Genomic DNA, 14,335 nt, shown 5'->3' on the forward strand with positions numbered 1-14,335 from the left:
TCAGCCAATCAGGAAGTGAGAGCACCCGCCTCAGCCAATCAGGACTGAGTCAGGAAATGACAGTGCTTGCCTCAGCCAATCAGGACTGAGTCAGGAAGTGAGAGCACTTGCCTCAGCCAATCAGGACTGTGTCAGGAAGTGACAGTACTTGCCTCAGCCAATCAGGACTGAGTCAGGAAGTGAGAGCACCAGCCTCAGCCAATCAGGACTGTGTCAGGAAGTGAGAGCACCAGCCTCAGCCAATCAGGACTGAGTCAGGAAATGACAGTGCTTGCCTCAGCCAATCAGGACTGAGTCAGGAAGTGAGAGCACCAGCCTCAGCCAATCAGGACTGTGTCAGGAAGTGACAGTACTGGCCTCAGCCAATGAGGACTGAATCAGGAAGTGAGATCACCTGCCTAAGCCAGTCAGGACTGAGTCAGGAAGTGACAGTACTGGCCTCAGCCAGTCAGGACTGATTCAGGAAGTGAGAGCACCTGCCCCAGCCAATCTGGACTGTCAGGAGATGACAGCACTTGCCTCAGACAATCAGGACTGAGTCAGGATTTGAGAGCACCAGCCTCAGCCAGGGCGGTTCACATGGAATGTAAAGAACAATACATTGAATAATTGAATAGCTTTGCAAAGAACTGGAACATACAGGAATCATTTTGTCCTGTCCTATTCTTAGGTTGGATCAAATGTGCAAATATTTTCCCTCCCTGATTCCCATGTTAAAGGGCTATTTCTTGCAACAGATCGGAAAAGAGGGAGAGTGGGTAGGAGAGGGAGAAAGAGAGACGGACAGACACTCCTTCAATTTTTGCCTTTCCCCCCCCCAGATTTGCATTATGGAAATGGTGGGAGGAGAAGGAGAAAAGTCAACATTATTTCGTTCGACGACCACGAAGACGAGCCAGATTTGGGTGACCTCTTAGGGGTGACTGTTGCAGGCGGGAGCTTGGAAAGGAACCCTGACCGATCTGCAGGGCACGTCCTGTCTTTCTCGGCCCCCCTGGCTCAACCGAACGGGAAGCACATGGTGACTTTGTTCAAAAACGACCCCATTAATCTGAACGGAGACGCCGGCTTCCGGAAGTTTGATGTTAAAAGTATAGATGACGATGATGTCGACGATAACTTAGAGACCTGTGGACGAGCGGTGGGAATCCAACACCTAGTGGAAGATAAAGAACCTTCTGGAAAGTGAGTATTCTGGAGAGTGCCAAGGGCAGGACTTGTTTTCGTGGTCATTATGCCTGGAGCAGTTCGGTCGCACATGGCTTTAATTTGGAAGGGAGGGCACAGTCTTCAGAAAGACGCGGAAAAAACATGAGACCACTCCTGAGGCTCTCCTGAGGCGGACGACTCTCAGGCTGAGAGGAAAACTCAGGAAATTGGATTCCACCCAGCAAATGGTCCAGGGGGCTGTAAGCTGGTTCTGCTGTAGCTTTTCCCTACTTTTCCCCGCTGGTTGGTAGCGGCATCATGTTACCAAATTTTTCTCTGACAGCTGAAAACTATGGCCTAGTGCTGCTTTGCTTCATGTTTGGGGAATGTTTGCTATCAAAAAGCAAATCGCTTTTGGGTTGACCTCAGGGCGGGGGAGGGGAGGGGGTGTGTGCCTGAGGGGATGTGTGCAAGTACAGTGGTATATAAATCTATCTTGTAACAATAAATAAATCAAATACCGCAATGCAGAGCTGTACGGCAGCAGTCTTCAGCCTGTGGGCTGGGCCCCAAGTCATGTTAGGGACTCTCAATGGCAGTGTTGTGAGCTTCTCCAGCTGTGGGTTTTCGCTTGTTTGTTTTTATAGAATAAATTGGAAGGGACCTCATGGGTCATCTTGTCATTTAGGGGGTCTCTGATCTACTCTGCTGCTGTAGAGTCTCCTTGTGTAACCAGGCTAGCTTCGGGGAGAGTGTCCTTTTCTCACGAACCCCTAGTTCCTGACCCGTAATTTTCACCCCCTTCGAGGCTCCCGTCATTCCTTGGTGCTCCCGGATCTCCCACTGAGTTGCGGCACCTTCCTGGGCCCGCTCGAGAGTGCCCCTCCCATCCCTGGCTTGCATTTCAAAGCTTTGTCCCGCGTTCACCTTTTCCCACAAGTTTGGCCTCGCTGGGCGCTCGGACTAAACACCAGATGGCCGGATGGGTTGTTTTGGCACCTTGTAGATCAGAGGAAACTATATTGCTCTTCCTGTGTGAATCAACGTTCCCGCCAAATGCTGCCCCTGTGCCCCCCTCCCCAATCCAAGATATATGTGTTGTGCAACCCCCTTCCTCAACCTTTCTGTCAAGATAAATCCTGTCAATGAGCTTATGCAAAGTGCGGATCCTTGTCCTGATTCTCCAGCTAAAGACTTTGCACGTGGGGTAGATCGAGTTAGAACGTTCGTCTGTCTGGAGCAGCAGAAAAGAGTGAGATCGACATGGTGGGTGAATCCTCAGAATTAGATGACCACCCAAAACATTTCTTTTTAAAAAAATTTAGACCCTCTCAGGGCATTACAAGCAATGTGACGGTCAGCGCTTGGACTCCTCTGCAGACCCTGAACGACGATTCCGAGGTGTTGTTCCCTGTCAGCGCTTCTGGCTGCTCCTGTCCGACTGGTGCGTATTTATCGCCCTGTTTAAAAAACACTGACTGTTCCCGTGGCCGGATTCAATGAGGTGTGAAGTGTGTCTGACAGGAGCAGTTATTAAAATGCATGCCGTTTGAGCTGGCAAGTGAAATGTTATCCTTGATGATGGCAACGCTGCGGCAAGCCTGCCGCTTAATGTTTTATGCAAGTCCTTTGTTTAGGGACGCCCCCTCCTTCCCCTACCCTCTACCCAAGGGCTTTGAGGTGGATTTTCTTTGCAGAGAGAGAGAGAGAGAGAGAGAGAGAGAGAGAGAGAGAATGCTCCGTGTGCACCTAGGAAAGAGTGTACTCTTGATGCCTCTGTATTGCTGTGGCGCCTTCTCTGTACGTGGGTGGGAGATGAAGAGTGGCGCTCCAGGGAAAATACAGATTACTTTTGATCTATCAAAAAAGAGTTTTCTTTTTGATGCGGAAACACATCTACTGGCACGCTCCCTGAAATGGAAATGACTACGGATGTGACGCCCATTTGTCCCACACCAAGGAGTGCGCCAGTAGATGTGGGGTGGGTGGCTGAGGGGGTGGAGGACCGAGCAGGGCTGATGGCTGGGCCTGGCCAGCCACCGTCGCACCCATTCCACCTTCACCCGCACTCCTGGTGGTGGGCCCAGCTGCAGAAGACAGCGTGCAGAGGCCACGGTAGCTGGCCAGGCCCAGCACTGAGCCAGCCTCACTTGTACCATTTTCCATGGCCAGCCCCGCCATCTGGAATGGCGGCTATAAAAAACAGCTCTTCTTTTCCCCCTTCATCTTCCTCCTCCTTCTCTTCCCACTTCCTGACATTGTGCGTAGCTTTCTGGTTGCCTTGGGCTGATGGACTTGGGTGTGTTTCACGAGGGTCGCTGTGTCAGTCTGCAGTAGAAGAGATCTAGGCCGGCAGCTCCTTAGGGACCAGGAAGATTTCCAGGGTGTCTGCTTTTAGGAGTCAAAGCTCCTTTAATCTTTGTATGTGTGCCCACGGGAACACCTGTGCTTGTTCACAGAACATATTTCTGAGGGAGTCCAGTTCAGTGAGGCTGCTGTGTGCTGTGCTCAGCTCCACAGAGTGGTTTTTTTGGGAGGGGTAAAGATGGCAAATAAACATGTGGCTTGTTTTAAGTGAAGAATGTGTCAGTGTTAAATAAAGATGTTCAAGAATAGGGGGGGATTTCTACCCCCTCACCCCGCGCTGGTGTTCTTGATTACAGTCTTTAATTTAATGTATCAAAGCATTCCTCCCCAAGATTAGGGATCATCCCAGAGGGAAATCCTCCTACAGCTGAGTGTGAATGTTAATGAGGCTGGGTAGAAAATGCAGTGTGGAGCAGGGCCCGGAGAAGAACGGCATTTGCTGGCGCTATGGTTATGCTGTAATTTCTTCTAAATATCTGTGTACAATTTTAGATACCTTGGAGAACGGGGACGGGGCTGAAAGTATCGATTTCATGGTTGAATTGGACCAGAGGAACACCGAACTGCACTACAGGTATACAGCCGAGGAGACTATTATTTTTACTGTTTATTTTACCGCTAAACGTGTTTGGTAGGAAGAAATCTTGTTTCTGAACAGGTCTCAGAAGGCCGGCTTCAAAGGGCCAAGGTTTCATATTCAGTGGGCTTTGCAGGGAGGTTTGTCTGTAACTTGGGGCCAAGCCTGTTGCATTCAGGGATACAATGGGTGCTAGATTGGGGGGATGGGGTGGAAGAACTCTACAGATGGCCTCTCCCTCCCCACAGGACCTGGAAAGGCTGCAGGCTGCAAGGCCTTGGGAAGGGAACTCACCAGCAGGGGCAGCTCTCACGCAGCAGGGATCTGCAGCCTCCGAGCCTCGGAGGGAAGCGGAAGGAGGAGGGGGTGATCAGGGGTGGGGGATGGAAGGCGATTGGCTGGCCGCTGGACAGACAGGCAAGCCGGTTGGAGGAGGAGGCGCTCAGGGGCGGGACAGCCGCCCTGAGTGGGTGTTAAGCGCTGAGTGGCACTTAAGCCATGAGACCAGCTCCTCCTCCAAGCCCTTACCAGAAATATATTATGCCGAACAGATTTGTAGGTCACCATTGAAAAGGCACTCCCTGCACAGGCCACTGATAAGATGGAGGATGGGACTGTTGAAAGCATCTCTGCTACATTTTAAGTCTGGGAAGACAAATAAGAGGTGAAGGTTGTTCAAGCTGACTTCTGTGCGGAAGATCAGCCGGTCCGAAACTGTCTGAAATCACTTTCTTTCTGGTTTGCTACGGCAACATGAAAGGGACATGCATAAAGCCTTGGGCAGCTCAAAAGGATGATGCAAAGGGAATCTGCGGTAGGCATTCATTCCGATAGTTTTTTTTCTTGGGTTTTCTGTGTTTTCTTCCCGTGCATTCAAGCGCAAAAAAAGTCAAGAGTGAAAGTGAGGGCGGAATTCTTAACCTTTTGGTCTTTGAGAAAAGTGACGTTACTTAAAATGAAGGTCCTGGAACGAATTCTCAAACATGGCACCTTGAACCGGCAACTGAGGCTGCATGGACCAAAATATGGTGTGTTTGGCTGTTGCATGAGACACGTGCTGAAGACTTGCTTTACAGTGGGTCAGTTGGGAAGTCTGTGAAGAGAAGGCACATGCTATGGAGAGCATCCATTTAGCTGACTTGCTCATACGGTCACGTCTCTATTCAGTTCTATTTGATGATCTGTTTTAAATTGCATTACATTAAATGACCATATTTGTTTGGTCTTTTATGCATTGACTTCCTATAACTTGGTCTGAATGACTTCCAACTCTATGATTCTATGATCCTGCGTTGAGCAGGGGGTTGGACTAGATGGCCTGTGTGGCCCCTTCCAACTCTGTGATTCTATGATTCTATGATTCTATGATCCTGCGTTGAGCAGGGGGTTGGACTAGATGGCCTGTATGGCCCCTTCCAACTCTATGATTCTATGATTCTATGAACCTGTGTTGAGCAGGGGGTTGGACTAGATGGCCTGTATGGCCCCTTCCAACTCTATGATTCTGTGATTCTATGATCCTGCGTTGAGCAGGGGGTTGGACTAGATGGCCTGTATGGCCCCTTCCAACTCTATGATTCTGTGATTCTATGATCCTGCGTTGAGCAGGGGGTTGGACTAGATGGCCTGTGTGGCCCCTTCCAACTCTATGATTCTGTGATTCTATGATGCTGCGTTGAGCTGGGGGTTAGACTAGATGGCCTGTGTGGCCCCTTCCAACTCTATGATTCTGTGATTCTATGATCCTGCGTTGAGCAGGGGGTTGGACTAGATGGCCTGTATGGCCCCTTCCAACTCTATGATTCTATGATCCTGCGTTGAGCAGGGGGTTGGACTAGATGGCCTGTGTGGCCCCTTCCAACTCTATGATTCTATGATTCTATGATTCGCCTTATTCTTTCACCCAACAGGGGCGAAGGGAGCCCTCGTGCCCAAGGGAGCCCCCTAAGTGAGCTGTTGCCGTCGGCCGGTGTGCCGGAATGCATGACCGTTGGTGAGTAACTCCCGGACTGGAGTTGGGAGAAAGCGTGTTTTGAAAGCTTTTCGGGCTTGTTCTTTGCGAGTGAACAGACGGGGTACTTTTGACTCAATGGCAGAGCAGCTGGCTTGCATGCAGAAGGCCCCAAATTCTTCTCCTGGCATCTCCAGTTTAAAGGATCTTTGGAAGTTCATGAGACACAATGAGAATCTCTCTCCAATCTCTGCTTTGGTTATAATTTTACGAGTCCACAGCGCGACCATCTGCGGAGTGCAAGTGGAGATGCCTTACAAAATATTTGATTATATATTTTGTTTATGTCCTCTCCCCTTCCCCCTCCCCCCAGGGGCATTCGTTGTTCTCCCCTCCATTTTATCCTCACAACAACCCTTGGAGGTAGGCTTAATTGGGAGGATGCTGAGTGGGCGTTTGTGCCTGGGCCTCCAGATTTTCCTCTAGCACTCTTGCTGTTATGCCAGCCAAAGTCTCCTCCCTAGACATTTATTCTCCCGGGAAGAATGCTCATTTTTGAAAGCTTTCTTCTGGTTTCGTGGGCATGCTGCGGGTGACAGATAGAAGGAGGGAAGGTAAGGACGCTTTTTAAATGGCTGATAGAGGATGCCAACGTATTGGTGGCCAGCAGGGGGAGGAAGCGCTCTTCCGCTCCTTCTGTGGTTTCCGCTAGTTGATTTATTTTTAAACGCATAAAAAAAAAACGTTATGTGTTTCAGTGGGTGATATTTAACCTCATTTCCAGCTATGCTGAGAGTTGATTTAAACATAAACATTGACATTGTCGACGGTGAAGCTAATGTTAATGATTTGCTTTTGGAGGAGAGAGTCGTTCGTAGCTGGGCGTGGGAACTGTTCACTAACGTCTCCTTTATTTAGAGCACCCTGTAAAGCAAGCGTGCCGCTGGGAAACCGGCGTGGCTTCGTCTGGTTCTTTCTGGCATTTACCTGGTCACTACAGGCTAGTCAAGAACTGCCAAGGGATGTTCTGTACCTCCACCTCTGGCACAGGGAACGCTCTACGTCCCACAATTCCCTCCTCTCCGTTTTCAACATGGGCATTCTTAAGAATTTTGTGCAGGCTAATGGGGTTTCATAGAATCCTAGAGTTGGAAGGGGCCTCCTGGGTCATCTAGTCCAGCCCCCTGCACTATGCAGGACACTCACAGCCCTCTCGCTCATCCACTGTCACCTGCCACCCCCTTGAGCCTTCACAGAATAAGCCTCTCCATCAGATGGCTATCCGGCCTCTGCTTAAAAATTTCCATCTATTAGATTCCAATTCAGGCCCCCTTTCCCCTGACTACTCAAAGAGGTGGTTATCCCTCCGCTACTAAAAAAAAATCATCCCTACAGAGAAATAATGCAGGCAATTATCACCTTATTTGAAATCTGCCCTTCCTAGGCAAAGTGACTGACAGAGCAGTACATGACCACAACTCCAGGTCATAGAATCCTAGAGTTGGAAGGGACCTCCTGAGTCATCTAGTCCAGCCCCCTGCGCTATGCAGGACACAACCCCATCGCTCGTCCACTGTAACCTGCCCCATCCCCTTAAGCCTTCACAGAATCAGCCTCTCCGTCAGATGGCTCTCCAGCCTCTGTTTAAAAATCTCCAAAGATGGAGAACCCACCACCTCCCGAGGAAGCCTGTTCCACTGAGGAACCGCTCTGACTGTCAGGAACTTCTTCCGGATGTTTAGACGGGATTTCTTTTGAATTAATTTCATCCCATTTGTTCTGGACTGTCCCTCTGCTCCGTCCCTCTGGGTTTGGCTCCTTAAGAAAGCTCCCAACCATGACATACCTCAGTGCAGAAGTTCTCCCAAGGGAGGAGTCCTCTACCGAGTTCTCTAGACTCCAGATAGGGAGACAGAGGTGACCAGCTGCTATTCTGCCACAGTCTAGTTGCCTGTTGAAGGTGGTGGAAGATTAAATTAACACCCAACAGCATCGAGGGACAGAATCCTTTCTTCTCAATTGGGCCTAATGTTCAAAAGCATTTAGGGACTTTGTGAATGGTCGCGTTTCATATTTTCCTTTCCCCCCCTCCCCCCGGCTTCTTGAGAGTGAATCTGAGAGCGTACCTGTGTTGTGCATAGAGGGACTTTAACCCGTAAGAATAATAGAATAACCCCTCCGTTTTTTTCCATAGCTGAGCTTCGGCAAGCCATCGTGGCCATGATGTCTCGAAAGCATGAACTCGAAGAGCAGAGCAGGTAAGAAGACAGGAATTCCACAGGCGGCTTCATGTCTCTCTGCTACCCATGTTGGGTAAACCCATTCAGATTTGCTTGGAGCTCCATGAATATCTGATTGGAACTCTGCAGTTTTGCATCCTTTTCGGTCCTGGCCCCTGCCTGGTGGAATGAGCTCCCGGGAGAGCTGCGGGCCCTGCGGGATCTTCCATCGTTCCGCAGGGCCTGCAAGACGGAGCTCTTCCGCCAGGTTTACGGTTGAGGCCAAGGCTAACATCTACGCCCCCCCCCCCCCCCGGGATCTGGGATTGGGATTTGGACCGGTACCATCAGGATCCCCTCTCCACCTGATAGTAGTAGGAAGGGGAAGTAGCCGATCTTGCCATGACAGTTAGCAAACCAATATTGTCGAAGCTAGAGTGTTGTTTTAATGGTTTTTATGGTTTTTATGGGGTTTTTAAGATGTTGTAACCCGCCACGAGCTGCAAGGGAGTGGCGGGTAATAAATCGAATGATGATGATGATGATGATGATGATGATGATGATGATGATGATGATGATGATGATGATGATGATGATAATAATAATAATAATAATAATAATAATAATAATAAGGATAATGGAGGTTAACTTCACGGGACCTGCAAGTTTCTGTTGTCTGTTACTTGAATGGCATGGTGTGCTTCTATGGTCAGATAAAGGTATCCCCTGTGCAAGCACCGGGTCATGTCTGACTCTTGGGGTGACGCCCTCCAGTATTTTCATGGCAGACTCAATACGGGGTGGTTTGCCAGTGCCTTCCCCAGTCATTCCCGTTTACCCCCCAGCAAGCTGGGTCCTCATTTTACCCACCTCGGAAGGATGGAAGGCTGAGTCAACCTTGAGCCGGCTGCTGGGATCGAACTCCCAGCCTCATGGGCAGAGCTTTCAGACTGCATGTCTGCTGCCTTACCACTCTGCGCCACAAGAGGCTCTCTTATGGTCAGATAGATTCCCTTAAAAATGAGGATTTGCTGATATAGATGGGAGTTCCGGCAACTCCCTTTCCAATGCACACATTTGGCATCATAGCAAAATCAGTTTACTGAAGAAGCGATACAGAGCTCATGATCATTCTTGTTGGAACTGATTTGATAGGCAACACGTTGATTATTATAGTCCCACGTTTCCACCCCTTACTAGCATAAACTTTGCAGGAATGTATAAGGCTGATCACCACTGTGGCTTGGTAGGTGAATTCTCTCAAAGCCAGGCTGGATTCTAGAGATTTTTGGTGCTACAAGTTAAACATCTGTTTCACTTAATGTTTCTGGGTGGAAGAGTGTGTCTCATGGCTTAAGTGTCACTCAGCACTTAACACCCACTCAGGACGGCTGTCCCGCCCCTTGAGTGCCTCCTCCTCCAACCGGCTTGCCTGTCTGTCCAGCAGCCAGCCAATCGCGTTCTGTCCCCTACTCCTGGCTCTCGTAGCTGTAATGTATAGGGATTCTCTGGAAATGTGTTCATTGACGGCTGTTGCGTGTGAGCAGAATTCAGCATCCTCAATAACCCTGCACCCCTTCTTTCAGATCTTTGCGGAACCTGCTCGATGGAGAAATGGAACATTCTGCAGGGCTCCGTCAGGAAATCGACACCCTGAAGAAGAAGGTTTCGGAACAGGAAGAGCGCTATGCAGCGAAGACCCAAGCCTTGGCAAGGTAAGGAGGTTACTCCTTGCTTCCCCTTGCCGATGTGGGTCTCCCTCTCTCTCTCTCCACCTCATACTGCTTCTTAATTTATTAGCTCTAAGCAGAATTCAAAATATGTAATAAAAAGCTAGACCCTATTTGAACCGTTTATCGCAAAATTTCTCAGCTAAAAGTGTCGAAGGTCTGCTGTTCTCTTCTGATAAAAATGGCAATGTCTCCGTACGATCGATATTTTTGGAGCAAAGGAAGAATTAAGTTTTCTAGGCTCAGAAAAGTAATTACACTCAAAGGTCATGAAGAGCTGACGCTTTCCTACAGATGCGAGGGCAGAAGTCAGAGAAAGGAGCCCTGGTTTCATGGTGTGTTGAATCAGCAGTACTTGAATCCCAGCTAAGGAGGTTTATAGGGAATTCTCAGGCCCATCCTTCCTGACTTCAGAGTAGAACCCCTGATGCGGCTAAGATTTCAAATGCCGTGTCCTTTGATTTCCTTCCCTAAAAAGTTGCAAGCCAAAGGTACCATCTCTATTGATGAGATCTGTCACTGAGAGTCCGTTTCTAGGATAGCTAATGTGTTGTCTCGGTTGGTAACTCATCAGACAGTAGAATTGCTTCTTGATATCTCACTGAGGCCTCTTGTGGTGCAGAGTGGTAAGGCAGCAGATATGCAGTCTGAAGTTCTGCCCATGAGGCTGGGAGTTCGATCAGTAAAATGAGTACCCAGCTTGCTGGGGGGTAAACGGCAATGACTGGGGAAGGCACTGGCAAACCACCCCGTATTGAGTCTGCCATGAAAACGCTGGAGGGCGTCACCCCAAGGGTCAGATATGACTCGGTGCTTGCACAGGGGATACCTTTACCTTTACCTTTATCTCACTGAGGAAGAGCTTGGTCAGGGGAAGGAGAGGACCGTAGTCAAGGAGCCTATTAAAATAAGGCAGCCCAACAAGTTGGCATGGTCCCCTGTGTGAAAGGCAGAAGATAAATCCAGTTGGAGCAATGAGGCGTGTCCTTTGTCTACGCATAGGCATTTAGACAGAGGTCATCAACTAACTCTAGCAGAGCCGTCTCTGTCCCATAGCTTCATTAGAAAGAGTCTGGAAAAGGATTTGCTGACAGAGCGGTTTCTCCGGAAGAAGTTCTTGATAGTCAGAGTGGCTTCTCAGTGGAATGGGCTTCCTCGGGAGGTGGTGGGTTCTCCATCTTTGGAGATTTGTAAACAGAGGCTGGAGAGCCATCTGATGGAGAGGCTGATTCTGTGAAGGCTCAAGGGGGGGGTGGGCAGGTGACAGTGGAGGAGCGATTGGGATGTGAGTGTCCTGCATAGTGCAGGGGTTGGACTAGATGACCCAGGAGGTCCCTTCCAACTCTATGAGGACCATTCCAACTCTATTATTCTATGACCTGGAGTTGTGGTCATGTACTGCTCTGTCAGTCACTTTGCCTAGGAAGGGCAGATTTCAAATAAGGTGATAATTGCCTGCATTATTTCTCTGTAGGGATGATTTTTTTTAGTAGCGGAGGGATAACCACCTCTTTGAATAGTCAGGAGAAAGGGGCCTGAATTAGCATCTAATAAATGTTGAGGATTTGTTGATATGGTCTTTATATTTTAGGAGACAGTACGGGCAAGGATTTAGGGCACAAATAATATCTTTCATGGATTCCAGGAGCTTTTCAACATACGGAAACGAGGTCAAAGTGGTCCATAAATAGAACAGGTGGTGTGCCAGGCAGTTCTTCCTGCGGGCTACGTTACAGTCGGCGTCTAAATTAGAGCCAATTCTTGATATTTTATATTTTTGCAAAAATATCACCGCTCGTTGTCTGATCCCGATACCATGCGCGTCCTGGTCTTGATACAATTCCAGACGACTGGGCTCATTGAGAATTAGCGGATGTTATAGTAGCAGAGGAGTAACGTTTCATAGGCGAGTTCCGTATCATGCTCTGTCGAATTCCCTGGCATAATTGCATTCATCAAGCTTCTTGCTATAGGCGAGAAAAGACAAACCACCCAAAATCGATCACCGTGCTAGCTACAGCACGGAGCTGCTTACTAAAGACGAGGGCTCCAATCGGGATGCGCTGATGTCATCATTAATACAACATGTGCCATTTTGTGAGATACCGGGCTAACCAAGCCAAGCAGAAACGCTTCCATCTTCCCTCAAAAGACACCATGCGCTGGAGGGATGGTTCTGCATTACCTTCAAGGCCATACGCGGTCAAGGCCCAGTGTACCTGAGGGATCGCCTCCCTGCCTATGCCCCCAAAAGAGCTCTGCGCTCTACTGCCAGCTAAGGATCCCTGGCCCTAAAGAAGTCTGTCTGGTCTCGACCAGGGCCAGAGCATTCTCTGTTCTGGCCCCCACCTGGTGGAACGAGCTCCCGGAGGAGATCAGGGCCCTGACGGAGCTTAAACAGTTCCGCAGGGCCTGCAAAAAGGAGCTCTTCCGTCAGGCATTTGGCTGAGACCAGACGTAATCAACAGCAACCGAAGGGCCCCTGCTCCCCCCCCCACCCCCCCTCGGAATTCCACCAATATGCTCTGGACCTGTTTGTGTTGTTGCGCTGTTGTATTGTATTGTACTGTTACATTGTTATATGGTTACAACGATTAGTTATTATAAGGTTTATTCACATGGTTTTATAGACCGTTTTACGTATTGTTCCTTGTTCTTATGTAAACCGCCCTGAGCCTCCAGGGAAGACGGTATATAAATATTGAATGAATGAATGAATGAATGAATGAATGAATGAATGAATGAATGAATGAATGAATGAATGAATGAATGAATGAATTTACTGAGCTAGTAATAAAATACAGCCAGGTATAGCAGGTGAAGGATATAGATAACAGTGTGTTTTGGGCTAGTTGATTTCTAAACATTTGTGTCCTGTCTTTCGGTTCAAGGTGGTTATTAGCATAATTTTCTATATCAGTTCAGATTGTGTGTCTGTTTTGGGCTGACGCGACAATATTGCTTCCTTTACTCTTGCTCTTTTAGGGAAAATGAGGTCCTCAAAGTGCAGCTGAAGAAATACGTTGGAGCTGTCCAGATGCTGAAAAGGGAAGGTCAGGCTGTGGAAGGTGAGTGCAAAGCGGTACTGAATACACACACACAGGCACCTACCTTGTGTGGACAAGACAGAACTCCCTGTTTGATCCGAAATTCATCCCTAGTGCATCATTGATAAATTCAGTCTTGATGGTGTCGAATAGACACACTTAACGCATAGTACTGTCATCCAGTAATTTTTAGATGTCAAGGGAGGCTATCGCATTTCTCTGTCCCCCCCACCTTCCCCCATAAGACTTGACAAAAAAGAATATTTGATGGTTCAGGCTAGCCAGCTTTGGGTGTGTTGTGAACAAGCAAAACGGCAACTTGCTTTTGTGTGTACGTACCTGTGTGCACATCTCTCTACGGAAACTGCAGTGAGCGTTACTTTAGATCCCTGCAGCAGTCAACGCTGTCCTTTGAAAGTAAGACGACAGGCCCTGTTTATGGCTTAAGAGGTTGGTGGAGTCTACAGCAGAGTAAAAAGAGATTTAATAGAATCATAGAATCATAGAATCATAGAGTTGGAAGGGGCCACACAGGCCATCTAGTCCAACCCCCTGCTCAACACAGGATCATAGAATCATAGAGTTGGAAGGGGCCACACAGGCCATCTAGTCCAACCCCCTGCTCAACACAGGATCATAGAATCATAGAGTTGGAAGGGGCCACACAGGCCATCTAGTCCAACCCCCTGCTCAACGCAGGATCAGCCCTAGAAAACAATCCTTTATGATTTTTCTTTCAAACCATCCTTTATGATTTTTCCCCCATGGGGGAGAAGTACATGTGTGTATAAATATGTATGCGTTGTTCAGGGACTGCATTCTCCAAGTGCGAGGCCACTGTCTCTGTGCAGTAATATTAGAAGCCGAGTAATCTGGCTGGATCGCTCGTAGTTCTCTGCATAGGAATTGAGAGCTCCATGGAAACTGCGGTTGGTTCAGAATGCAGACAGCAAGGAAGCTAGCTCGTAAGGCTAGAATGCCAGCTATCGTAACAGGACTCCTGGTACGGTCTGAATTTCTTGGGCTCAGGACAGCTGAGGAGGACTCCCTGAGGAGCCAGTTTGGTGAAGTGGTTAGGAGTGCAGACTTCGTATCTGGTGAGCCGGGTTCGATTCTGCGCTCCCCCACATGCAGCCAGCTGGGTGACCTTGGGCTCGCCACAGCGCTAATAAAGGTGTTCTGATTGAGCAGTGATATCAGGGCTCTCTCAGCCTCACCCACCTCACATGGTGTTGTGGGGAGAGGAAAGGGAAGGTAAGCCGCTTTAAGACTCCTTCTGGTAGAGAAAAGCAGCA

The 14,335-nt window shown here is 48.8% G+C and overlaps 1 protein-coding gene across 4 annotated transcripts in view; it reads left to right on the top strand.

The window, feature by feature from the left end:
• Window positions 1-14,335, top strand: part of SNX29 (sorting nexin 29) — a 154,446-nt gene that overhangs the window by 8,911 nt on the left and 131,200 nt on the right. For all 4 annotated transcript variants that reach the window (XR_013227311.1, XR_013227310.1, XM_077316989.1 and 1 more), the window contains exons 8-14: window positions 822-1,185; window positions 2,475-2,593; window positions 4,009-4,090; window positions 6,004-6,086; window positions 8,239-8,302; window positions 9,850-9,978; window positions 12,979-13,061. Coding sequence is in view for 2 of the 4 variants with exons in the window: in XM_077316989.1 (XP_077173104.1) it covers window positions 822-1,185; window positions 2,475-2,593; window positions 4,009-4,090; window positions 6,004-6,086; window positions 8,239-8,302; window positions 9,850-9,978; window positions 12,979-13,061 (924 nt within the window). In the remaining 2 variants the exon portion in view is untranslated. The remainder of the gene's footprint in view (window positions 1-821; window positions 1,186-2,474; window positions 2,594-4,008; window positions 4,091-6,003; window positions 6,087-8,238; window positions 8,303-9,849; window positions 9,979-12,978; window positions 13,062-14,335) is intronic.

The sequence above is a fragment of the Paroedura picta genome, chromosome 17 (genome assembly GCF_049243985.1).
Source record: "Paroedura picta isolate Pp20150507F chromosome 17, Ppicta_v3.0, whole genome shotgun sequence".
In the NCBI taxonomy this organism is placed as follows: Eukaryota; Metazoa; Chordata; class Lepidosauria; order Squamata; family Gekkonidae; genus Paroedura; species Paroedura picta.